Source organism: Lingula anatina, chromosome 9 (genome assembly GCF_051362555.1).
Source record: "Lingula anatina isolate TDL-2025a chromosome 9, LinAna3.0, whole genome shotgun sequence".
Lineage (NCBI taxonomy): Eukaryota > Metazoa > Brachiopoda > Lingulata > Lingulida > Lingulidae > Lingula > Lingula anatina.
In genome coordinates, this window is record NC_141775.1 from 6,592,727 (window position 1) to 6,619,926 (window position 27,200).

At 37.8% G+C, this 27,200-nt stretch overlaps 1 protein-coding gene across 3 annotated transcripts in view; it reads left to right on the plus strand.

The window, feature by feature from the left end:
• Positions 1-1,759: 1,759 nt before the first annotated feature.
• The window catches only part of LOC106166767 (visual pigment-like receptor peropsin), a 53,594-nt gene continuing 28,153 nt past the window's right edge, over positions 1,760-27,200 (plus strand). Inside the window, exon 1 of one of the 3 annotated variants that reach the window (XM_086995930.1) lies at positions 1,760-2,578. In XM_086995930.1, the coding sequence (XP_086852056.1) occupies positions 1,838-2,578 (741 nt within the window). In that variant the 5' untranslated portion in view covers positions 1,760-1,837. Of the gene's footprint in view, positions 2,579-8,051; positions 9,092-19,985; positions 21,715-27,200 lie in introns of those variants that run through there. The other 2 variants (XM_086995929.1, XM_013545416.2) reach the window with 2 other exon arrangements.

A 27,200-nucleotide genomic window follows, 5' to 3' on the forward strand; every position in this document is an offset into this window, starting at 1 on the left:
CTATAGCATCAAGACAGAAACCATGGTCGTTTCATAGTCAGAAGTCCCACCACTTTGTAGATTGCTCCCATCGATCACGTCTGCTCGTTTTACTATCTAGGGCCTTTGTGACATCCAACGCCTGTTGCATGACAGTTATCCGAAGAAAAAAAATCATCTCTCGAAAAATCAGTCAAATCTTCAAGGATCGTGGTCTGTTCTTTAATGCCCCTATTTCACACAGACCACAAATCCCACGAATGGCCATGAATTGACAAATTTCACGATTCGTGGTTGCATCGTAATCAGTTCGTGAAGTTCTTAACAGATTTGTATATATTCGTAGTCAGTTTTTGCACTTCTTGACCAACAGGAATTAGTGGCAAAAACTTTGATGCCCCTATTTCACACAGACCACGAATCCCACGAATCGCCAGGAATTGAAAATTTCAGGATTCGTGGTTGAATCGTAATCAGTTCGTGAAGTTCTTAACAGATTCGTATATAATCGTAGTCAGTTCTTGCAATTCTTGATCAATCGGGAATTCGTGGCAAAAATTTTGAGCTGTTCAAAGTTTTGGCCACGAACTCCCGATTCTAAAAAATCGTAGTAAATTTCTGGACAATATTCGTGCGATTCCTCGTTACACTATCGCACCTGTATCGTAACTGAATCGTAGAGCGTGTCAAATTAGACTAGAAAATTGGAAAAATCTCACGATTCCAGCCGAATCCCACGAATATTCGTAACACTATCGTAACTGTATCGTAACTGAATCGTGAGCGTGTCGAATTAGACCAGAAAATTGGCAAAATCTCGCGAATCCTCACGAATCCTGAAATTTGTCAATTCCTGGCGATTCGTGGGATTCGTGGTCTGTGTGAAATAGGGGCCTAAGATGTAAATCCGCCTTCTCAAAATCTATGTCTGGTCAACTCCTTTGTATGGCTGCGAGTCTTAAACTTTGAAAGCCGAAACTCAACGCAACATCGAAATGCCATAATGTGGTTCTACTGGCGCATGCTCCTAATCTGCTGCATTGATAAGTTACCAACGAAGAGGTTCTTAAACGTTGTTGTCAAAAAATTATATAAAGGGTCATATATATATATATATGGAAAATCTTAGCGTTAGTGGTAGAATACCTGGCAAAAGTGCCCGAGACAGATAACGAAATACCTTTCTTGACAATTCTGAATTTGATATTCCCACAAGGCATCTTTGGTCAACTGCAAGAAACAGGAACCTTTGGCAAAATATCAACATTCAGCAAACACCCGCATGGTGATGGCACATGAAAAAGAAGAAGAATGTGGCCCCAAGGAAATCCCCATGCAATAAAAGACAAAGTACTCCTCGTGACAAAATGACTTAGCATAAAATATCTCGATTCTCACGGAATTGCGGTTAGGATAACTTAGCATATAATATCATGGTTCTCACAGAAGTATCGTTAGATTATTTGGCATAAAATTACGTTTCTTTTATGTTGAAATCGACCGGCCTTTGTCATCGAATGAAAGACGAAACAATTCAAAGGATCTTATACACAAGGTAAAATGCGCAGTTAAGACGGCATTCAATTGTAAAGGAAAGTTATAAGGGAGACCAAAGCATTACGAACAAAAGCTCCTTTCTCTATTGTTAACCGCTGAAATAGGCATACAGTAGTTAAGTAAGCATGAGCAACGGGAGTCTTCCGGAAAATTCAGGCAATGCACTGTTCCAGTGTTTCACTTAGTTTACAATTTTAATAGAATCAAGAGAACCAGCATTGACATTAGCAGCCCCACAAGGGAGCAATTGACACCTTAGAATAATGATGAGTTTTTATAAGCACTGAGAAATATTAGCAAAATGCAGGAAGAGATGGGGAATGACATTTCTGATACGGTTACGCAGTCAAATAGCGTCAGTGCCCCTGAACTGGATATTGCAGCTGCCGCGGGATTTGGTCATCAACCTTTCGGAAATACGGACAACGTTACAATGCATTCCAATGATACCAGCCACTCGAGTTTCTCGCAAAGTGATAACATTATTGCTGGCGTATACATTATGGTGATTGCGATATTTGGCGTGATAGAGAACGGGGTTGCCGTCATGGTGTACAGACAGAATCGGAGTTTGCAGACTGCAACCAACTTGTTCATTATTTCCATGTGCATCTGTAATCTAGCGCAATCGGGGCTTTCGTTTCCCCTCGTGGGGATCTCGTATTTGGCCGGAGAGTGGCTCTTTGGCATCACGATTTGTCATCTTTACGCTTTTCTGGTATTTACTTTAGGACTGATAGGGATGTTCCATCTGGGCGCCATAGCCGTTGATCGGTACATAGTCATTTGCACGAAGAAGAAGGTTCGGAAAAGCGTTGCCATTAGGGCCAGCGTTGCCTGCTGGCTGGCCGGGATGGGCTGGGGATCGTTTCCTCTCCTTGGATGGAATGGCTACGAGTATGAACGCGGCCACCCATCTTGCTGCATCAAGTGGCACTCGAAGAGTCCAGAAGATTTGAGTTATATAATCACCATCATGGTTTGCTGTTTGTTTTTACCATTGGTTATCATGCTGGTGTCGTATGGGAGGATATACATAAAGGTGAGAATTTTTTGATAACTTATTGGTTTGATGTGTTTAATGTGTTTGTCATCAGTCGCCTTAAATTTCAGACAAGTTTGGCCGATGGATGTGACAACATTCCATACAGTTGGGTGCACGTAACAATATTTGAAAAAAATGCATAATAGATCTGGACGTTATACTCACTTTCGTCTTCTCCATTAGGAAACTTTGTTGTGGATAAGAGATGCTACAGTCACTATATTGTCAACGTATTAACCATGCCTGGTTTTAAATGTTGTGTAACTCACTGCTTCAGTATTCATAAGCTAGGTAGACACTAGGGATTTTATAAGTTTCAAAAGGACCCTTACGAATGAAATAATTGAATTGATAACATCGACAGAGTCGGAAATAAACGAGGAGAATTGCACGAGTAAGACCTCATGCTGAACACGATAATAATAATAATAATAATAATAATTTTGATCCGCCTTCTCAAAATCTATGTCTGGTCAACTCCTTTATATGGCTATTATAGAATAATAATAATAATTATTATTATTATTTAAAGTTTAAAATCCAATTATATTCATTGGGCTTGACAATGTGAATATAGAATTTAAAAGGCTTGTAAAAAAAAGAAAGCGTAAGTGAAAGCAAATTGATTTAGATAATGTAGAATTGAAAGTGATAATTCATCTTGTCCTTTAAAAAAAGTCCTGAAGTTTCTATACATATTTTTTTAAAGATACTTTTTAAGTTCATTTTGAAAGTGTCCGGAGAGGCGTTCCTTTAAGTTAAAAGTGGACTCAAATTACATATTACATTGGTTTGGTGCAGCAACTGAAAAAAAGCTGTCAAGTCTATAGGGGTGTTTAAAAGCAAATGGTCAGAAGAGCGCCACTTGCAGGGGGGAGGGTCGTAATATAATACATAGTCACATTTATATAGCTGGGCAAAATTATAAAATGCAGCATGAGCATGAAATGTTCGAAAGAATTCTTGCTTTTGTAGGAAGCCAGTGAGTTTGTTTGAGGATAGGAGTATTTGACAGTGGCGTTACGAACGTATTTTGTGGACAACCATAAAGAAGAGAATTGCAGTAACGTAGTCGAAATGTTATCCGGGCGTTGAGAATAGTAGATGTAGAGGAGAGACTGAAGAGACGTAGATGAAGCTGTGTTTTTGATGTGAAACATGCATGATTTAGAAATTTAGGCTATTGCTTTTTTTTTCATAGACAGAGACTTGTACTCAAAAACACAGATAATTTTCGCATTAGAAGGAACACTGACCATACTTGCCTCTTGATACTGAGGGTTACAGCAACGTGTTGTGTTGACTACCTAGCAGAGGTTAAGTCTTGTGTTATGATAGTCAGAGGAGGCTGATGAAACATGGACATTGTATGTACGGAAACTTCTACTTGCACACGTGCGCGTACATAAACACGCGTAAATATTTGCTTCGCCATCAGCAAATACTTTATGCGCGTTTGCAGCCCACCCACCTGTGTACCAATTGTCTCTTAGGAGATTATAAAGAAAACATGGACTGAATGTCAGAATGGATTCATTTGCCATTGGTAAGTATGGTAAAATCGTCTTTTACCCCAGGAAACTCCTTTTTTGACAAAAACGAACTGTTGTTTTTCCCTTTTATTATAAAGAATTTCTCCTGAACTCTCAAGTGTTAAAATTTTAGCTTTAAGATCGAGTTGCTTTTATTATTTTTATCATTGTTTTGTCATTATTCTTGTGTTATGTAACATATATATATATATATATATATATATATATATATATATATATATATATATATATATGACCTTGTAAAGTATAATATAATGATAATTATTCAGTATGTGAATAATGAGCAAATAGAGCTTTATATAATGACCAGATGTAATAGGTAAATAACTAATTAAATATTTTAAATAGATATTCAGTTAAATACATGTTCATCTTAGTGTGTGTACAGATTTATGATAAACACTGCATGTAAAAATTACAAAGTTATGTATACATAAACTAAACAATTAAACATGACATTAATCTCGAGAAATACGTTCAGGGAACATTAGGTCCGTTTGTTGAAATATGTGCACAGTCTTTTTTAAATTTTATCCGTGCTTTTCATGACACTTCGGGCACAATTTAGTGAAAAGGAGTCGTGTACGATTCTTTTGAAATGGCTAGGTGATATGCTCGTTTTATGGCGTCTGTTATCTTTCATTTTATCTTTATAAACTTTTCATTCTTTTAATATCCTAAGGGACATCTTATTTAAGTAATAGAATTTGATACCGAAATGTGCATTTCTATGTGAAACGAAATGAAAGTACAATTTTGTACAAATATATACGTTCATTCAGCTAAAACCCAGATGAAAAAACATTTTTAACATTTTAGAATATTTTGTGTAGCTAGGAACTCGAAAGCCCGAGAGCCGAAAAAAAAACAAAAAAACAACACCCGTATGAGTCCCAGAAAATTTTGTTTATTTTCTGTTTTATGACCCTATTCCACACCACGAATTCCACAAACCGCCAGGAATTGATCAATCCCAGGGTACTTACTTTAATTGTGATGAATTCTTTAAGCTGTTGACTGATTCTTATTTATTCTTAGTCAGTTCTTAAGATCGTGAAATCGGGACAAACGTTTGAAGCTATTCACAATTTTGGTTCCGAACTCCCGAATGTAAAACATCGTGCATGGTTAATCTGTGGTACATTCTTAGTTATATGTAAATGATTCCTAGTACATTTTCAGCCACTCCTATGTATTCTTACCTTAATCTGGGAATCGTGGAACATTTATCTGATCACGATTTGGCTACGTTTCTGTAAAGTGGGGCTGAAGGCTTTTTATACCTGTCTTGAGGGAACATTCCTCGACATTTAAAGAATAGTCAAAGATACTTTTATGATCTTTTATAATCGTGCCAGAATCGTAGGTGCATTTGGCGGATACATAGCTTTCTCTTAACCGAATCCTAACAATCTTCATTCTTAAAAAATTTAACAAAACGTATCTGTTTCTTGACAATATTCGTGCTGTTCAAGCAAAAGTCTACAAATAGTAAGTATATCTTAACAAATTTGAAACCTTCAGGGTCAGGATTTCTACCAGAAATGTGCGAAACTCTACGATTTTTAAAATATATCTATTCCTGGAATTCGTAGTCAGAGTGGAATTGGGGCATTAGCCCCATGTAATAAGATACTCAAGTCACAAACAAGCATGATGCACGTTGAGCACGTGTCTTGCAAGAATTTGTACAGCTTACGTGGATCTTTGAATACGAAGCTGTCACAACCCCCTCCCCCGCGCAAGGATGAGTGGGCAACATACTCGTGTAGAAACATGTGCTTAAAGAACAACACATATATTTACAGTACAAGCGAATCTTTTGTGTATACAGAAAAATAATCCGTCACTTGTATGAACGTGTTCAAGCATCCCTTTCACCTTTTCATTGAAAACAGTGATCATTGATATTTATGTCTTGAGCAGATATAACATTTGGTGACATTTGATGTCGCATTGATATGGTATTCAGTGAGTGGCAGTAGGCCAAAATTAGAATCTTAACATTGGTCAGGTATATAAACATGAACTAGCCTTGGATGAGATACATGTATGTATCTTATAATGAGCACTCTTCTACATGTTACCTGGGATTTATATTTAAAAAATTGCCCAAAAGTCCAAATCGCACATGTGTGATCCATCTTTTTTTCTTTGCGTTTAAACGCAAATGTATCCTATGAAAGTATCGAGGTAGTGGTATGGTATTGTGTTATTGTTACTGGATATAACATGTTCTGATTTTAAAAAAATGCCACTGGATTTTTTGGACCCTAATTAAATGGAATCATGACCATTCTAGGCAAACTCCAGAGACTTCGGGACCCCTCTCCCATTGCAATACACGTGCCATCATGACGTCATAGAGCGAACGCTGGGACGCCTTGTATTTATATAGGCAGCTGATCCGTAATTTTTGATATCATCTTTAAACTAACAATTTTACGCACACTTTCTAAAAACCGGGTTGGCTGTCATGTTTTCTGTGGAATGAGTGATTTCATAAATCGTTTCCACATTCATTTCACTTTTAAAATTCATGAAAAACAGCAAAATCACCAGCATGTATGATGATATTGACAAAAATTATTTTGACAGTGTTGAGCTTAAACACCTGTTATATACAGGCAAATAAGATCCTTTGTAGTTTACAGCATTTTAATTAACTAGACACCATGCCGTATAGACGGATATTGCAGTGCGCGTTCAATGTACTGACAGGTATCTTAATCACACGTTTAGGTACTTTAGCCACCTCTTTTTGAATTTATCTGAGGACCAGTAATACTTTTTATCAAATTTTAACAGTAACCCTGTTAATTATTTGGTTCTTCAGTTGCCGACAGGTTTGTTTAAATAATCTGGTTTCGTTATTGAACTCGGATTTCTTCTGCATGCTATTCTTTAATTATTTGGTTTTCCTATCTCCCGTCCACTTCCAGGTGATGTCCGCTCTTCCTGGTAATATTTGTTATACATTTTCTGGGTTTTTACTCAAAAATACACATTATATGTCACCATGCGTTGATGCGCCTTATTGTCCTTCAACATTTCACAGAAGTTTTTTTTTTTTCTTCCGGGCATTTATTGCCCACTGCGCCCCGCTTGCCTGAGTCGCTGACGTAGACTATCGGTGCCAATTAGTGCATTGCGTGATACCGTATTTTTCATTTGAAAGAAGGAAGTTATTTTGTCTTGGCGTGGACGTCGTGGATTGCTACTTCTGTTGACTTCTCACATATAATTGATTTATATAATTACACAGTGGATTAACAAAATAATGCTGTTTTCTATTGTAATTTTGCCAATTTTTTCTATTTATTTTGGGCGTATACATTTGCTGACCTGTGCGTGTGCCTCATTTTGAAAAGGCAGTTACCGTTAAATTAAGGTATAATGCGGGGTTCTCGTGTCATATTACCTTTTTCCGTGGAAAAAAAATTCACTTAATTACGAATTGTTGCTCGAACCGTCCCTGCGCTTTCATTCGATATTTTGTAACAACTGTGAATTATCGGCACGTGAAATCGTTGTTTGCGAGGTGTTTTTATTCCGTTGGGAATGTAAAAAGCGACAAAGAATTAATCAATGACTTAGCATTACTCACAGTTCGTTACACTTAAGGGCGGGATGTGTAGGCATGACGGGCAGGATTTGCTGGCCGCTTCAAGAAGCCTGAAACACAATCTGTTGTGCAAAGCTGTAGCAAATATAAAACACCAAGGTTACAAGACTGAAAAATTCAATAAGGAATGATAAGGTACAACAGCTACGAGTAAGGGATAATAATGTAACCAATGCAAATCAATACAGCAACGGCAGCAAATCTGGGAACAAAGGTTGAAGTGATTCATATCTGCAGCCCGTGAAATAGGGAGTCAATAAATCCGCTTCTTTCAATGACGTAGTCAAACATCGCATTGGAACAATAAGGGTATATAGAATGGAACAAAAAAACAGATAATTCCTAAGTCTGTATGATATCGAACATTAAATGTGAAAATAAGTGATATCGATAGTTACCATGGTTAAAATTGGGATGGATTGTCCTCACAACTGTCTCTATGCACTGAAGTCGTAAAATAGGACAACACTAATTGGTTTGAAGACCATCAAAAAACACTGCAGCCGACTAGTGCTCTGCGATAACGAGTTTCCAACAACCGGCAGATCATTTCGTCTGAACACTCGCTAAAGCCACAGAATGAAATGGGGAAATGGTTTCCATATTTTTACGTCGCCCAGTGGTTACAATCGCAACATTCTGGGCCTCTGGAATAACACGAATCTTTATGAGAACCATTTTAGCCATCAATATGGCAACTTCGTAAATTCCAGCTCAATGGTTTCTGCCGGCCGTTTTCCAAGTGATTCTGGATTGACGTACACTCAGAATATACTGGTCGGGGTTTACGTTTTGGTAATAGCGCTTGGTGGTATACTGGAAAACAGTATCGTGGTGATAGTTTACAGAAAGACAAGACGTTTGCAAAACTCTACAAACCTTCTTCTCGTTTCAACATCCGTGTGCAATCTATTGGAAGCCACCATATCCTTCCCTCTTTTGGCTGTTTCAAGTTTTGCTGACAGGTGGATCTTCGGGGAGATTGCCTGCCAACTTTATGGTTTTGTGATATTTTCTCTAGGCCTGGCGGGTATCTTTCATCTCGTTCTTGTCGCCTTAGACCGATACGTCGTGATATGCTCCAAAAAGACCGTCAGCAAGAGTTTGGCCGTCAAGGGCTGCACGGCCTGCTGGTGCGCCGGAATACTGTGGGCCATTATGCCGTTTTTCGGTTGGAACAGTTACATATATCAACGAGAACATTTGTCGTGCTGCATAAATTGGTATTCGAAGGACCCACAAGATTTAAGTTTCATCTTTACTGTGATGGTGTTTTGTTTATTCCTACCGCTGCTGATAATGCTTTTGTCGTATCAGCAGATCTACTTCTCGGTAAGTATTTGTACACGCTCATTTATGCGCTTGTTATCGTTTCCGACGTATTATCACGTACACTGAAAAGTTAAAAACCGTGATAATATACAAGTTGTATATTTTCCTAGATTAGCATGTAGTTATACTCTGTTTAATATTTATGTTGTCCAGCTGTATTTTAGTATTCTAAGAACATAATGAATCAAGCAGTTAACAAAAAATAAAACAAAAAAAGCATAATCAGTAATCACATCCGACAACATTAAAAAATACAAATTACCGTAAATGTATTCATAAATGTTTTTATTTTCCGAATTAAATATTTGTGATCGAGGATAAGCAAATAATTGACAAACTGCGCGCCAACTAACAATATATTTTGCGATTGATTAGTGCGTTTAAAAAATATCACATTCAGAGGCGGGCATTGCCTTGGCCTGTATTCTTAGTAATGGTGGTGACAAAAGTGACATAGAAATCGTCCATTAGGTTTCCGTCTATACCTTAAGAGTACGGCGACTCTTTATGGCAACTTGCATGACGTTAACAAGTTCGACTATAAGCATTTTATCGGAATCTAGGGTTTCATTAAATTCTTCTGAGTTTGCACAAGATTTATCGAATTTTTTTAGTCATTATTATTATTATTATTATTATTATTATTATTATTATTATTATTATTGTGGTATGAGTACATTTGACAGTGGGCATGGACTAATTATAATATATTCTATGATTATGTGGTGTTTAAAGTACAGTAATGATTTGAAAATAGGTTTACATTAAAATTGTATTCAGAAAATATTATAATTAAGGTACATGTATATGATCAACTATTTTGAGTGAATATACGTTGGTTGCTTCAGAATATGGTTTCTTTCATTTTTGAACATTATAACATAATTAGTTACACTCTTTATGGTTTTTCCGGTCACGTAAATGTAGAGGGGATTTGAATTGTTCAGTTGCACAAGTTCCAGTTCCTTTTGGTGTTTTAATATAGTTTTTTTTAACGAAAATGTAATTTAATTTCCACTTCCTTTGAACATTATAAGTAAATTCTTTGTTTTAATTGACAGCGATTTAGGTGTCCAATATCTGCCATCTGTATCGGGCATCCCTATTGCAAAGGTTTTTATTTGTTGCACTAATACACTGGCTCTGTCCAGTCAGTGCATTAATGGACAAAAGGTGATGAAAATGAACTTTTCTCATGGCAACACACGAAATCTTTCCTACATTTTTGCCCTTCATAAAATATCTCTTTTGATTTTGCTCTCCCTGGTTATTTTTTTCGAAGTTTCTAATCGAGATGATGTGTGCCCTTTATTTGCACATCTAGATTATACGTTTATATGGCTTTTTTTTTCAACGACACGGTATTTCCTATCAAAATGTACCCAAGAAAATATCTGTTAAAGAAGCTTTAGAATTTCCTCCGTCATCAGATAGAAGGCAGAATTGTTCGATTATATATATTAAGGGGTAAGCTGCATAAGAACTACACTAATCGTCACCATATCTGAATAATTTTTTTAATATTACGCAGAATGACTTTGTTCATTCTTTCTCTTTCTATGTGTGTGTGTGTGTGTGTGTGTGTGTGTGTGCGCGCGTGTGTGTCAGAAACTTTGTATTAATTTCAACGTTGTGCCTTGGAGAAGGGTACATCAATCTAAACAGTGGCAGATGGCCTTTGTCCAGCAGCGATGGTCTCTTTGCGTGTTAATCTGAAAGATCATTCTTGAATGACAAACGGCATAAGTATACGGTGTACCTTTGGCGAGTCTGATGTCCTGTCACATGTGCGTTGTTGGCAGTGCATTTTCAAATCATATTTCCCAAAGGCTATAGTGTCTCCAGCACATGTGCTGTGTAAGCATATTAAGTATACGCGTACGGTATACCTTTGGCGAGTCTGATGTCCTGTCTCTTGTGCGTTGTAGGCAGTGCAATTTCAATGTATATTTCCCAAAGGCCATAGTGTGTCCAGCACATGTGCTGTGTGAGCATATTTCCCTCTCAGTAATGTCTCTCTCTCTCTGTATTAACCTTAATTTAAAACATGTACCATAGCGGTGATTTAATAACCAAATCTCTAAATGTATGTTATTTGGAAAATATTCTTTTCAAGTTTTAAAGGATGCTTTCAGTAGCAAAAGGGTTAAGTAGATTTGTCATCATGGCTTCACCATTTTGCTTAAGTTAAACTGAAGATCAGTTTGATTGTGTTAAATAGGCCACTAGTATAGGCCCCTATGTATAGAATGGCTTTAATTTAGGAATCACTTGGGTCTGTTTTAAGTGTTTTATCTTGTATATGATATATGTAGGGAATACATTATTTAGTATATTGTTAGTAAAGTTCGGTCGGTGGCAGTGAAAGTTGATTTGCCGCATTTCCTTGTGAGACACCAGTTAGAGAGTGACTATTGTGTTCTTTGGAAAGTGAAACACACGTTATTAATGAAAAGCTTCATAGGCAAATTTGATTCAGTGAAGTCGAGGCAAAATATGTCTACAAACAGTGCACGTAACGCGGTACTGAAGTTTCACCTTTTTGTACAATAAGGGGCAAGCAATTTGAAACTGTGATATATTTTGAAAATATCTTACAATAACAAATATTCAAAAGAAAAAATGTACAGTGAAGAAAACCACGTCTGTTTGTTTCCTCAAAATGAAATGCCGTTTGTATTCCCAGTTCTATAAAGCATGTGCAATATCTTCACATAGTTATTTTGGCCATTAAAGTTTTCTTACATTATAAATAACATCACTCTGCTGTGCAAGTGGCACAGATATGCTGCTTCACCTTTTGGGACTTTTTTCTTTCCGTTGGTTCCAAAAGTGATGTATAATTATCGTCGACTGCACTTTGGGTTACATTTTCACAAAAAAAGTTGCCCTCTTTTATTAGATCTGCTCTCCAGTTCTGAGAAACATATCTGCTTTCCGCTTGGAATTATTTCCTCTCAAGAGAATGGCATGGCACCGTGCGGCTTTATCTCTTTAAAACACGATTAGTTGTCACGCACTCTTTAATCCCCTGATAATATTTTGTTATTTTCTCGCTTGATCAATTTGGGTAAACTTTTGTTCGCAATCAGGTGATATCTCTCGGGCTTTGATACAAGTCTGGGGCCTTGATGACCCTTCCATCAAGAACCAGGTTGAGACTTGGTGCTCTAATAACCTTCCTATGTTCTCTGTTTACTTTTATTCTTCTGAAATCAATTTGAATCAACCCATGCGTACTTGATGTATTCTTCATTGCCCCACTGTTATTCCGTATATATTTTTTAAAAAATTGGTTCCTGTGGTGTTGTTGCACATTTACACCGTTGAGAATTTTAATCATTTCATACATTTTCGTCTGTGTCCGCTTAAGTTAATCCGGGAGACAAAGATCAATGTCCTCCGTTATATATATATATATATATATATATATATATATATATATATATATATATACTGGAACTTAGTTGTTCCTGTTTTGTAACACCAACGATAACACCAACTGTTATGATGGCCAGATTTGGTTTTGATGTTGCATCGACGAACGGCCACGTTTTCCCAAAGGGGCTACCACTGTTAATTAATGCCAATCTGACACCAAGACCTTTTCATTATTTCATGTAGTTTTCCGTCTTTTATTTTCTTCTTTCTTTCTTATATTCTTTTTTTACTTGTTTCTTATTTTTACTTATATAAAAAGCTGCACTGGAAATAATATTTTAAGGCAACGGTTCCAAATGATTATATACCCCTAAATCCTCTGTACAGTACCTGTTGATGAGAATGGAAATTTGTGTGGCTTCAAACCCCGCTTAGTGTTCGATTAGGTTGATTGCAATTATTTTGAACTTGATCTCTTAAGCCGCTGTAAGACAGACTTGTGGCAGGTTGGAGATAAATATAGGCCCACACAGCGCTTCTGTTTCGACTGCACACCAGGTATAAGATTTGGCATGCATGACATTTGAGTGAATAACTAGAAAGACAATGTAATTCCTTGGCTGTTGCAGAGGCCGAAATTAAGCTTCGCTTATCTATTTCTAAAGACCATAAATGTTATCTTCTGCATAATATAACGCAATCTTGTCGTTTTGATAAATTTTGATGACTTTGGTATGGGAAGAAAGCTGAAAAGAAGTCACTCGTGTAATACTATTGCGCCTCAATAAATCTAGGTCTTACCATAAAACGATAAAACATCGGCATATCCTTTTGATCGTAATTATTTGTTCTTTTATCAAACGAATTAGGATTAAGCCCAACAAAATGGAAGAAAGGAAAATTTAAAAAAAAGCTCTGTGTATCGAAATAACACAAACGTGTCAAACGGGAAGAAAATGGCTGGAATATGTAGATGGCTTAACTGAATTTCGGATCTATATTACGCATCGACTTACCGGGGTATCATATGTGTTCATATGTGTAATATATGTACTTGTAGAGAACGCATGTCCCCGCTTAGGTCCACACTGAAATGCTAAGACATTAAAAAATTAGATTGGTAAAAAGCTAAGTGTCATTGAGGAGTGGGCGTCCTCTGTGACAAGTTAAACTGTGTGTAAAAATGGCAAAATACAAGAACTATCAACGTACTCAACCTATAACCTGATAACCATGGTCAGATGGTACATGTATAAAGAGATTTTACTCTGATGTTCGTATTAACCAACTCGATCTTACTCATTATCTGTTTCATTATTTTTAGAATGTGTTAAATTCCCCAGTGCACTACAACGATGTCGGCGTTATGACATAAACCTTGAAAACTAACTCACCTGTCAAATAAAACAGCACTTTAAAACAAAAAAGACAGAATGTGGAAAGAAGCTACTATTTCACGGTACAATTTCATTTTCAAAGAAATATTTAAAGTTGGGGTCAGAAATGTCGCGTAATGATATAAAGCTATGTCAAAAACTGAAAAAATAACACGTAATCTACTTTGAAGAAGATTTTACCATGTATCACGTTAAGTCTTCTTGCAAGTGCTTAAAGCAGTACAAGTGAAGTCACGTCGGTGCTATGGCACGACCTAAAGCTATTAAGTTAAAAAATGCTGACGGTATAAGGCTTCTCTTATTCATATTAAGGACACCGTAGAAAAGGATTGGCCTAACACTTGGCGGGCTGCCTGTCTATAGGCAGTATGCGGATAACAAAGAGTACGTAAGGAAAGCAATCGAGATGTTTCGTTAGCCTTGTACGAGTGACCATCCTAACGAACATAGCGAGGCGAAGGAAGACAGGAGATCTATTGATGTACATATGTTTTTGGCTCGTTGGAAATGTTTCATATGTTTGTTTCAGTAAATTCTGTTATTTGATATTTGCATATTAAATGTATAAGTGATTGTAAACTGCATATAAACTTCTCTCTCTCACACACACACACATACACATACACACGCATTAACGAATACGAACGAACGCACATACTTTCACACATGCACACGCGCACATGACATGTAACATGCACATTGAAAAAAATCGTCCCTTTTTAAAAAATTTCATGGAAGGATTGGCCTGAAAATTATACCCATAAGTATCCAACGCATTTGGCACTTAAACCATTCATCTACTTGTACAGATGACGCAAAATTTATTAACACAATTAACCAACTCCAATTCTGCTCTCTAGTCATTTCCATGCAAAAATTCTCGAAGGTACAGTAAGTAATACACAGTGCACAAAAGTGCAAATAATTCAAACCAGAAAAAAAATATTTGTGAATATCTCAAATTAAGCGTTGGCTCTGATAGCAGTTACCACAATACCGAGAAGAGAGAAACAGTATCTGGCTAATATGATATGAGCCAGCCAAAGAAGCTTTTAAAATCGATTCCATTTCCTCCCACATTTATATCCCTTATCCTTATTTTTGCAACCTCCGGGGTCATGTTTTTTACTACCTAAATGCTACCAAACACACAAGTCGATAAAGTACAATGATTTGACATGCAGCCCAAGGTATTTTTCAGTCCATCAAGAATAACCAAAAATGCACGCCAAAGTGCCTTCGGTGTCAGAACACACTGTTTATGTACGACGCACTCAAGGTTTGCGCACCTTAGAAAGGTTATGTTGTCAAGACCCCGAAAAACGCTTCTGCCCTTGGGAATAACGCCTCTGTGTTAACCTTTCTAAATGTTCGTCAGAATATATCAATTTCCTCCCCTACGGGGTCTTACTGAAGCTGAGGTTAGTGCTACCTCAGTCAGGTCACTACCATCCATGTTCGTTTGGCAATTTAACTTCGATTAACTCGGGCTCGTTTTAAATCCCGAGTGTATTTTTAAAGCATAGAAAAAATCTGATCGTTCGGTTTTAGTTAAATATCCTGGACTTATCGTTTTTTGTTTGGTTTAAGGGTATTAGTGCTGTCAGGCCTTGTTACACCGGGCTTGGAGAACAAAAATATTATAGGCTTTTCTTTTGTTACAGAGATTTGTGAAACTGAGACAACATATACATTCGTTTCCCAAGCCGTGTAAAAGGAGCTTTATAACACTTCTCATATTCATCGTTTGAATGTGATGTTGACGATGGAATGAAAACACCCGCACTTGCTGAGTATAGATGTACATTTGTAAGCACCTTGATTGAAAAAAGTATGTAATTTTCGTACAATATTGTGTTTCTGTCATAGCATTTGCTTGGAGTTATGGACGGTATCATGAATAAAAGCGGGCAGAATTCATCCACGAAAATGTCAACTGCTGTCATAAGCCACTTATCAAGCTTAAAGGAATAATAACTCTTCGTTTCGGCCAAAAAATGAATTTTCCTGGAGTAAACAACAATTTTCCATACTTACCAATGGTTAATGAATCAAATTTTACATTCAAAGTTAGTCCCTGGTTTTTTTTCTCTAAAAAGTTTTTTTTTTTTTTTTGTTAAAATCTCTTAAGAGATTTTAACAGAGTATAGCCATCATTGGAGGTCACGTGGTCTAAAGACAAGCTCAGATATCAGAATAACAACTATAACTGCTGTTTTTGTGGTAAAACAGAATATATTATATTTCTATGAGTTATTCACAATGTTTTTATTGTGAAATATAGATCTCATACGAAGAGTTATTATCCCTTTAACTAAGCTGTCTTGGACAGTGCCAATTCGCGATCCCCGACGTCAGTGGGTGTGATAGCGGTCTCAACTGTCACATTCGCAATGTTGTCCTTCACCCACTGGGCGGTTTTCTAAAGAGTTACTGTATGAGATGCGCTGTCTGTGGATTTTAGATGCGTATTTTGTTAGAACAAACTATGTACTTCATTAAAAGAGTTGTGCGAGTAATGGTGATCATAATCTGCATATTTTTGCGTCGATCCATATCCCTTTGGGTGTCTTGATTACTGGTTTGAAGATAAACGCACGAATGACTGTTGGCAATAAGGGGTTCTTTTAAGACGCTTCGACGCTGTTTTTGATAGTGCCATCTGCTTATTCTATATCAAATAATCAAAGTCCAAGTTTTCTACTAAGCATTTTTTGATTTTGTGCGTTTAATGCAGGAATATGCTTCGCAATAAGCACCCGCTGTCGGATGAATCCGATACAGATGTACAGGTAATAGATCCACGCACATGTAACACCTGCTTAGCAAATCACGTTGTTAGGAACACCTTTGTTCCATTTTTTTCTGATTGGATTGTTGTTTGCAGGCAGGCACGTGCATGCAAAAGACCACTTAAAATAATAGTCAAAACATACTAACATGCTATCGCGTCTCTAGAACATGCTATAGAACAGAACGTGTTTTTATATGTAAGCGTTGGATTCGGGGTTGGTTCAGGTGCAAGAAGGGGGGAAGCACCCCCCCCCCCCCCCCCCCACACACACACACACACAAATCACAAGTTGTTTTCAAATACCCCTGAACTAAGTACGGGAAGTGGGCTGGGTGCGAAAAAGGAGCTTTGTCAACCTCTTATAGCCAAATTTGTACTTGAATAAGTCATTAATATCTTGGGCCTACACCTGAATCAACTGATACATTGTAGGTAAGTGTGTTTTTAATTGCAGTAACTTCCGGTTTCATTTTATGTCTAAAACACGTAGGAAACGCTGCAGGTACAGGTATATAGTTCCCAGCGCCCAGGGCTTAGTATCCAGGTGGTTCGTGCCATTTCTGCGTGTCTCTGGACTTACCGACGTTTTTTTTTACCTGACACAGGTGCTGCAGAAATGCTAGGCACGACTGCCAGCGTTTTTGTTAACACGCAACTGTGCAATGAACCAGCCGTAGCCGGTCTAAAATTACGTTATCTGTCTAACTGCATTTTATCTTAACCTGCGGCGTGAAAATTGACTTTTAAACAACTTGAGGCTGTAGACTAAAAGGTTAAGCAAATTTTACCTGGCAGTTCAAGACTTCTGTTTGTTTTTGAGGGGTTTATTTTCTCAATTGTTTCACTATCAGTGTCACATTATTATTTTTACTTGTTATACACAGACCTTTCTAATATGGCTAATATTTAATTCTGAACAATTCTGTGTGCATTGTCCAGGGATATTTTTTGCTCACGATTCACGACATCACTCAATCAGATGGCTTTTTGTAGAAACCATCCTCGATGTGTAAAAACAATTCAACAAATCAGCACAGTACCAGCTGTGAAGGCTATGAACCCATTCAGAACAGCGGACTAACAGATCCGCGGATCAAACATGGCGACCCACTAAAAAAGCTTGTCGCTTAATTCCCGATAAGGCACAGAATAAGGGGATTACGCAGCGACATTTATGGGTCGGCCATATTTGATCCGCAGTTCTGTTAGCCCTCTGTTCTGAATGCGATCTATGGCCTTCATGTGGGACAAGTTCAATGATTCGGATTGTGTGGTAAACCTGCACAATTTTCGTTCTTTGAAACCATCAATTAATCGAATAGTTATTCGAACTGACCCATTACTGATCGCGTTGGGGGCAGAACTGACATTTATGAAACGCTCTCTGAAGATATTGCGTGAGGCGTGAAAAGGTTAAGATTAATGAAAAAATTTGTTTACAACCTGATTTCTTCGGTAAATCAGTTTAGGTTACTTCATGGTTTAGATGTTTTCTTTGCTGGGTCTGCTCAGTCTTCACTCGCCGTGCGCCCCCCCCCCCCCCCCCCCTCCTCCCACTTCCCCCTTCCTTGTGTCACTCAGAGAAATATTGCAGGTAACTCTTCAAATCTGGCAGCTGGAAACGCCCCCTCGTTACCCCAAGATTTATATACTTAACACTCAAGGAAACATCAGGGATGTGTTTTCTATCTCCTTTTTTGTTTCATCTGATCGAATAAAGCAGTAGTTTTTCTTCGGTCAACTGCTGGCAATAAAATCGTTGTTTACCTCCGTTATTTCGATGTTTATTTAGAGCATCTTCATCAAGGAATGATGTTATGCAGGCCGATAAACTCTGCCCAGTATTATATCATGAGTATTGGAGGTAAACAACAATTTGAAATTCAATACTAGCCGTTAATTGAAGAAAATACCGATTTGTTTTCAGTATCTGTCGCAGCTGATGTTGTTCATGTCTGATGTATGAAGTTAGCGCCATTGGAATAACACACTGTAGTTCACAGAACCAGAATTAGTCTAATCTGTCTTCCTATAAGTGGAATGTATACGTAGTCACTACCGAGGAGCTTATAAATTGCATTGTAATAAATGAAAACTGCTTTGTGAAATCAACGATTGATTATTTTGACATTCAAAAATCATTGTTATATCTGAAAACACCATCACCGCTTTTAAAGTTACTGATACCGGATGAGGTCGTTTACATTAACAACCCCAGGCGCATATTTGTTGGCGTTTTTTTTATTGTACGTTATTTTTTCCATGAAATTTATCATGAGTTTGTTACATTTCTGTATAACTGTGACAATTGTAACAGTGAACAATTTGTCCAGTTCACAGTGAACACTAGTTCGTATATGAAAACTGCATCTCTGAGTCATTAAAAGTTGCATTAGTACTGAGGTGGTCTGAGACCGACTTCATAAAAAAAAATATGTGTCTGTGATAAAAATTATATCAGTGACACAGCCTTTAAACTAAAGACATCAGTCACTCAATACGATACATTTGTGGTATTTTAGTTTTAAGATTTTAAACGGTTATAAAAATCAATTTTCGGGAAGGAGAACTATGTTAATTGTCATCATACATGTATGGTATCTGCCCTCCTATTCCTGCTTCATATTTGTTTATTTATGCACCTTTTCATTTTGTTTTTGAAAAAAAAAAAGAAAAAGCCAATTAAGAATGTCTGATAGGGTGCACAGTGCTAGTTTTGTTTTGATATATCACCAGAGCTAGGCCTGGAAACCAAGAAAATTTCATTTGAAAAAAGTACATTTTTCTTCCTTAAGCTAAATTATATGTTTCAGAAATTCCTACATTAGTGTGTAAAATACAACTGCAGCTATCCAGCAATGTGTATTATAAGCTTTTTTTTATTTACCAAAAAGCTTCTTTTGTGCAACTACCAAACATATCTGTATTTCACAAAAAATTCCGTGGGGTCGTAAACGACTCCCCCCGGTAGGAATATGTTGCTAAATATGCCGGTATAATTAGGGTTAAATATCCACTGGGGCCCACCTAGCGTATAACACTTGTATAAGATTGCGCTGAAATCGACCTGGCATGTCATGCTTAATTGCATTGGTTTTTGCTAGGATTGCACATGACGCATGCTTCATTAGTGGCTTCCATACTGCAGAACGCTACTTTCTATAGCACGCGATCTGAGGCTTCCGGGGTACGGTCGTTCAGCCTCAAGAGCATTTCTAAAATTGCATTAATAGACGGCGCGGAAAACAGGAAAGAATGCAAACGTAAGATAGCCTTAGCTACGCTAGCCCCGTTAACGTGTATACGTAAGTATAAAAAAAAAGATACTTCATTGTGAACCTTTCACCGTTCAAACAATCATTTGTGATTCTTATTTGATCTGAATTGACTGGAATGTGCAATGAAGGATGATATCGGTGCCTCTCTACTTACAGAAATGAAAAAAAAGATTAGTACTTCAATTACAGTAATGCCCATGGACCGACAACCTGCTCTGCGCTACAAATTGCATTTTCAAACGAAATTGCTTTCGTGATGCCGCTCCTGCCGACACGAAAGGCCCATGCTCACGTGGGCATTTTAACCTGTAAGCTTCCTTGCGGAGTTTACCTAACCGGGGTTTGCATTGCAGTTGCGCACTGACTCTTTGCACGGTATTGATTATTTGAGATCGACTTGATAACGAAAGTAGAGGCTCGTTTAATCACAGTGCAAAGCGAGTTGTGGACGTCTGCTTATCACTCGCAAGTGGGGAGAAAGCACACGCGCAGTGCCAGAATGAAGCCAACGTGGAAAGTTCAGCGTAATTGACGGTGTATGTTTGGCGGCGGTTTGGGAGTGCGCACAAAGGACAGAAATTGTGGGAAAATTCAACCAAAAAACATCAAAAGTTAGTATACTGACTGAAATTTAATGCAACGAAATGCAGAAAAACATATCGTGAAAAATGATACAACCAGTATTTCAGAACTGTTTCTATTAGATTGACATTTTGGGACAATTTTTTAAAAGCGTTTTGCCAGAAGAAAAAATGAAAACCCTACAAAAACCCACTAAACCAGGCTTATATTATACCTGGAACAAATAAGTAGATCAGTTGGAGATCGTCCTTAGCATATATTTTCAATCAAAGGGCGATTGAAACTAAACGAATTACATCACCGGAATGCGGGCAATGTGCGATAATTGAAATTCTATATGGACCATATGAATAGCAAGAATAATAGGCCAACAATTGCACTAACCATATCCAAGTAAAAAGCACATTAAGCTGAGACCCACCGAGCATGGACGGCACCTTGACGAGAGAAATGTATGACATCATTTTTACTCAAGTTACGGACAAGGACAATAAACTGATGTATGCCGACGAAAACTTGACGAATGACATTGCGGGGCACTTCTACCAAATTTCGCCTACCTCAAATACCACGGTGTTATCCTCTGTGACGCCACTGCCAAATCAGAGTCACCTTGCCCATAACGAGAACATCTTCGCCGGTGTTTTTGTGTCTCTGACTACACTAGCTGGGATAATAGAAAACGGGATTGTTGTCATAGTATACAGACGGACAAAAAGGCTCCAGACTTCCACCAACCTTTTTCTCCTCTCTATGTGTGTTTGCAACTTGGTGGAGGCGGCTCTCTCGTTTCCTCTCATGGCTAGCTCAAGTTTTGCTCAACGGTGGCTCTTCAGCAAAATAGGCTGCCAAATCTATGCCTTTATCATATTCTCTTTGGGTCTGACGGGGATATTTCATCTTGTGATTGTAGCGGTAGATAGATATCTAGTCATATGCAAAGACACTAAAGTCAAAAAAGGTTCAGCCATCAAAGGGAGTATAGCTTGCTGGCTGTCTGGAATACTATGGGCGACGCTACCGTTTTTAGGGTGGAATGGTTATATCTTTGAGCGTGCGCATTTGTCATGCTGCATTAACTGGTACTCAAAGGATCCTCGAGATTTGAGCTACATTGTGACAATCATGGTCTTCTGTCTGTTTGTACCAATGGCTGTGATGTCGTTCACCTACGGAAGAATATACATTACGGTGAGTATTGATATTGCTTGGCAGCATTGGCATATTTTTTCTAACGTTATTTCAGGCGAGTGATTAAGGTAAAACGTTGCCTCTGGCAATCTCTGAAACTGAACACCTGTCTAAGTGCCTCACACCCATTTCTTGAAATTACTTTATTCGTTTCAAGTGGCACGTGCCTTTCGCACCGAACAAACAACACTGAGCTATTTTTAATACCCCGTGCAACGATATCACAAAACATATTGTCTGGAAATGCTCTGGAGAAGTCATGTGTCTTCTCATCTCTTTGTGCGACGAATGTTTTTCATCCTGTGTTTCTAGAATTAATCCTTTTTGCAAGCCGTGAACTCCGAGATCTTAAACCGCGTAGGCACGATTCTTGTCGTTCTCTTCTCACCTGGTGTGACAGCTCTGGTTTTCTACAAACCACACTGCCAATCCTTCAGCTGTACACCCCTCTACGTTCAGGTCATCACTATCACTAGACTTTATTCCGGTCACTAAACATGGTAAAAATCCCGGCCGTAAAGATTATGTATACATGTACTTTTTTAACCCTCAGAACATTGACGGAATTAACAGTTACCAGATGGTTACGAGTTTGCTCTTCGAGAGGCAAAACAGATCTTTTTCCGCTTGCTTTAGCTCAAATTACCGTTCCAATTAGATCACGTTTGGCACATTTGATCCATTGATATTGTGTTGAAGCGTACCCTTGAACTTCTGGCAGGGTCATCTGGGGCCCATTATTGGCTAACGAGTTTATAATTAATACACATATTTTGGTAAAAAAATGACTCCTTTTCGCAGTAATAAAAAAATCATAAAACGTTTGCTGAGGGGGCATCTTAAAAGTAATCATGCAGATTGTATTTTAATCTTTAAAATTTAAACCTGTGATCTAAGGTTCGTTTCAAAACGAAGAGTTTATTAATGTCATTGGGCGCGCATCAGTTTTCCAGCAAAGTGAAGCCGCTGATGCCACATTGAGCCGAAAAACAGTACTAGTTGGCCAACTTTCTTCCGTGTTGTTATCATAAGCTTACCCGCAGCCTGTATCCTTTAGTTCATAATTCAACAGTTTTTTGTCGAGGGAGGCAAACGTAATCCTTTATTGGCTTCATTTAAAAAACGAGACAACTCCCACGACCTGACTAAAGGGAAATTAAAAAAAGGAATTTAGGTAGCGCTATCATGAAAACCAAACCGATAAGCACTTTGTAGAATAAAAATGGCAATAAAACCACAGACTCATATAACAACGGGCATCTAGCTGTTTGAATGCTAACTGTTCCGCTGAGTTAGATCTAGCCGCCGTTTTCTGGACCTGTCCTAAGCTGGCTCAGAACGTGAACCTCTTCCTGCCTTTTTCTACATGTACGTTTTACCCACTATTTCAATGAATCTATTTAGTCGATTTTAAATAACAGTGATCATTATTCTCCAACTACTTTCTTCAGGATTGTTGCTGACAGTAAAAAGAAATTACAGAAAAAAGTTTTCGTCTATTAATGTCTTTAGTCGTCAGTTTGGCGTCTAAATTTAGGCCTGTTCTGGCTATAAGGGAATGAGCGTATTGGACAAAATCAAAACTGTTGGATATAAATGACGTCATACGAGACTACAAAAAGTACGAGTATCCGCGTGAGATAAGGTTCAGTTATTAGCGATAAGGGCGAAATTTTATGTGGCGAGAATAGGGTTTATGAAAACAGTTAAAGAAGTCAAACGCAAATCATGGTGGATTCGTGCTTGAAACTAAGTTTTAAGAACTAAAAAAAGGGAAAATAGCCATGGATAAATCCCGACAGATTTTGTTCATTGCCGCACCAAGCTTGCGATGGTATTCTTGCCGACCTCACTCTCGCACAAATCCCTCAATGTTTCGCATGACTTTACCTTTAGTTGCGATAATTCATGGTTTCTCGGATAATTCCCATTCAACGCATTGACTTTGCCGCTCACATTAACTTTTCTGATTCGCTTTAGATGATTACCGGTATATTCATTAGTTGCGTGCAAGATGGAGGAAAAAGGTGTCCGAGTACAATTGCATAATCACTGGGCAGTAAAGCTCATTATGTAGAGGTGAAGGATAATTTCTTCCACAGGGGATGTGATTATCTCCAACCTTGACCATTATATCTCTAAGCTGTAGGTAATACCGCCGGTCGTTCGCTGCCCAGCAGCAGAATTAACCTTGACAGTTACTAAACACAATGGTTTATAATTGCAAACAGATTCCATAAAAAATCGCATTATGGGGGGGGGGGGGTGTCTTATAGGTTAGCAACTTGCGGCGCCACGCCACACCTCAATGGGTTTTATTATTATTATTATTATTATTATTATTATTATTATTATTATTAGTAGTAGTAGTAGTAGTAGAAGTAGTAGTAGTTGTTGTTGTTGTTGCTGTTGTTGTAATTGTACTTTATAGACCATTAGTAATAGTAGTAGTAGAAGTGGAAGTATTTGCTGTTATATACCGGTATTTGATTTCTATCTTCAAAGTTATTTTTTCATGAAGGAGAAAAAAATGTCCGACGCGTTACTGCTTTTGCCTACTTTTATGCACTTGTCTTCTGTCACCCAAACACCCAGGCAGTTACGACACGTTTTTAATGACACACCTTACACGGTTCGTGCTTCATTAAATGACAACTCCCAAGGCTCAGCAGAGTGTTCCTCTAGGGCACTTTAATTTTATTGATTTCTCAGTTTATCTATTTATAACAAAAATTAATTCATGAAGCATCTAACTGATCAGTCCATTTCTTTTTTTACTTGTACATTTATTCATTAATTCATATCTGCATGCTTCGACACAATTTTTAGTGCATAAATCAATTTTGTAAATAATGAAATTCATTATTTGTTAATCCTTGTATGTATCTATATAACATTTTCGTCATTATTACTGTTATTAATATCATAATTAATATTATTAATAAACGTATACCCAAAAGCCCCTTTACCACCCAAAACCTGGGTACAATATGATGAAACATCTCGTTGTCTTAATTGCCAGTATATCTCATAAAGGCAGCACGTAGCGCCGGTGCGTTAAGTCCGATGCCGTACATCAAGCATGGGAGACGTCATATTAGATTACCCTAGAAATACCGTGGCCTGGACGACTGCGCGAAGTTACGTCTCGCACATGAGAGATCGGAGACTAGTTAACCAAAATTCCATAATTAAATAGATAACTGTAGTAGGTAGGCTCATTGATTAACATAGGGAGTTTTCAGAATTCTACGGGGCTGTTTCATTAATAGTGCTTGGTTCGAGTAGAATTTGTCTATGATGCAATATTATACGTGAAATGAGCACAGGAATCAAATTTATAATTTATAATATTTATAATAATTTTGACTTTTTTTACTCGAGCTTTATACCTGACGGTGTGGTCTTCATTTATCTATTACCGCATACGGTTGAGCAGCAAATCACCCCGCAAGCCAGCATGACATAACTTTAACCGACATTTGTTCGTAATAATATTACCATAGAGCCGGAAGTCATACACACACTCACATCGTAACTCAATTACAGACCTACCAGTATTGGATGTTCTTAAAGACCTTAACCTCAGGATTTATAGATAAATTTTGAGGAGGTGTGTGTGTGTGTGGGGGGGGGGGGGGGGGGGGGGTAGTGGGGCACACAAACCGCCCTTTTTGGCGGGTAATGTCCGCTTTAGGTGCATTGTTAAAACTGAGCTAGGTACACGAATATTTCATGGTAAAAAGGTTCACTTTTTTATGAAAAGACACCCCCTCCCCACGCCGCTATGAAATTGCTTTCTACGAGACTAAATTGATGAAAAATCCTTCATACTGAAAAACGGCAGCTATGTAGAGAATCCCCATGCATCCATTCTACTAGATTATCCCTGTTACGTGAACATTTAACTGTCAGACCTCCAAGCACCTGGGAAAAATGATCGGGGCCTGGTTGCAGGTAATGGGAACATTGAACTCGTAAACACATTTTGTCAACCACAGGGGGGATATCCAAACGCAAAATGTACCACTTGTGTGCATCATGAACGCTTGTGGCAATTAATTAGTCAGTTCTGTCGACAATATAACTAGTATTGCCTTTCCTGAAATTGCCCATTGTGTCAACATGTGTTTATAAAGCAGAGGGGACGTATACGCAACCCGGGATGGTTTCTGCAGCGCAAATATACTACATTTACATGTACAAAGCCATACAATGCGCGTAAGGCGTTTAGATAATAATAATAATAATAATAATAATAATAATAATTGCCCTGTAATTCAAGCAATTTTCCTGTGTCACCAGGATATGCCGTGCAAAAGTTATTTTCTCTTTAACCCGGCAAACGCAGAACGTTTTATAACGTTACCATAACGTGGCAATAACGTTTTTTTTTTGGGTAAAATTAACGTTATGGTAACGTTATAATAAAGTTATGTGTTTGCCGTGAAATTCGTTTTCGATTTTTTTTTTTAATTTTAAATTTACACTGTCACTGGTAGAACCTGCCATTTACACAAATCGAGTTATTCAAAATCTGGGAACGTTTAAGTTTTGAAGAGAAACTTTAAAATAGGGACATTTGTCGTTATTCTGTGAACGGTGATTACCAAAGAGGAAATGGAATTTCCAGGAAAATTAAAGTTAAAAGGTCTAGCGCTCCATGTAGGTCTCTAAACGTTTATTGGAAGTAATCAATCTCCAGTTTACACCTCCAATCACATATTATTAAGTTTCTTATTACCGACGCCTGGGAGACCATGTTATGCCGTTAATTCTTAGTTTGTTAATTAACAGTGTAACTCACATACTTCGTTAGAGACCGGATATATTTTGATACACTTTCAGGACAAAAGCGTATAACCAATTAGATTTGGTGGTGATCCACTGATTGAATAATCAAGTAATTAACACTAGAAAATTAGCTGCCTTGGCGGAGGTCCGCTCTCTGTATACGTCACCGGTAATGATTCAGGTGAGGTGTCTGCACTGACATAACTACCATTTACCGAGAATATGAACTTCATGTTATAACATGAACTAGATGTTAGAAGGCTTTCTATCAATAATTTTCCATCCACCCGTCGCAGCTCTTTTAAATTGCAGCAATGTTTTTGTGATATCCTGGTTGCAAAATTTGAAATATCACCTGGTTTTTATATCCCCGCTCCGAAACGCAGACCATTTAACCTTAGGTTTATTTAAACCTCAACGAAAGCAAAAGAAAAATAAATTTACTTGTTTACTTTTGTTAGCAGGATCTATATCAACGACCGTCTAAAGAAGGGTGCTTTATATAAGCCTTAATACGAATATATCTAAGCGCACGTAACAGGTTACTTGCTGGAACCGATGGCGATTAATTCAATTTTCTTTAACCAATTTCCTGCCTCCGTCATGGAGAAGCTAATGTGAATTGGGATCATGTCCTCGCAAAGACCCCGAAAATCAAATATATTCGTATTAGATCAGGCAATTGCCACTTC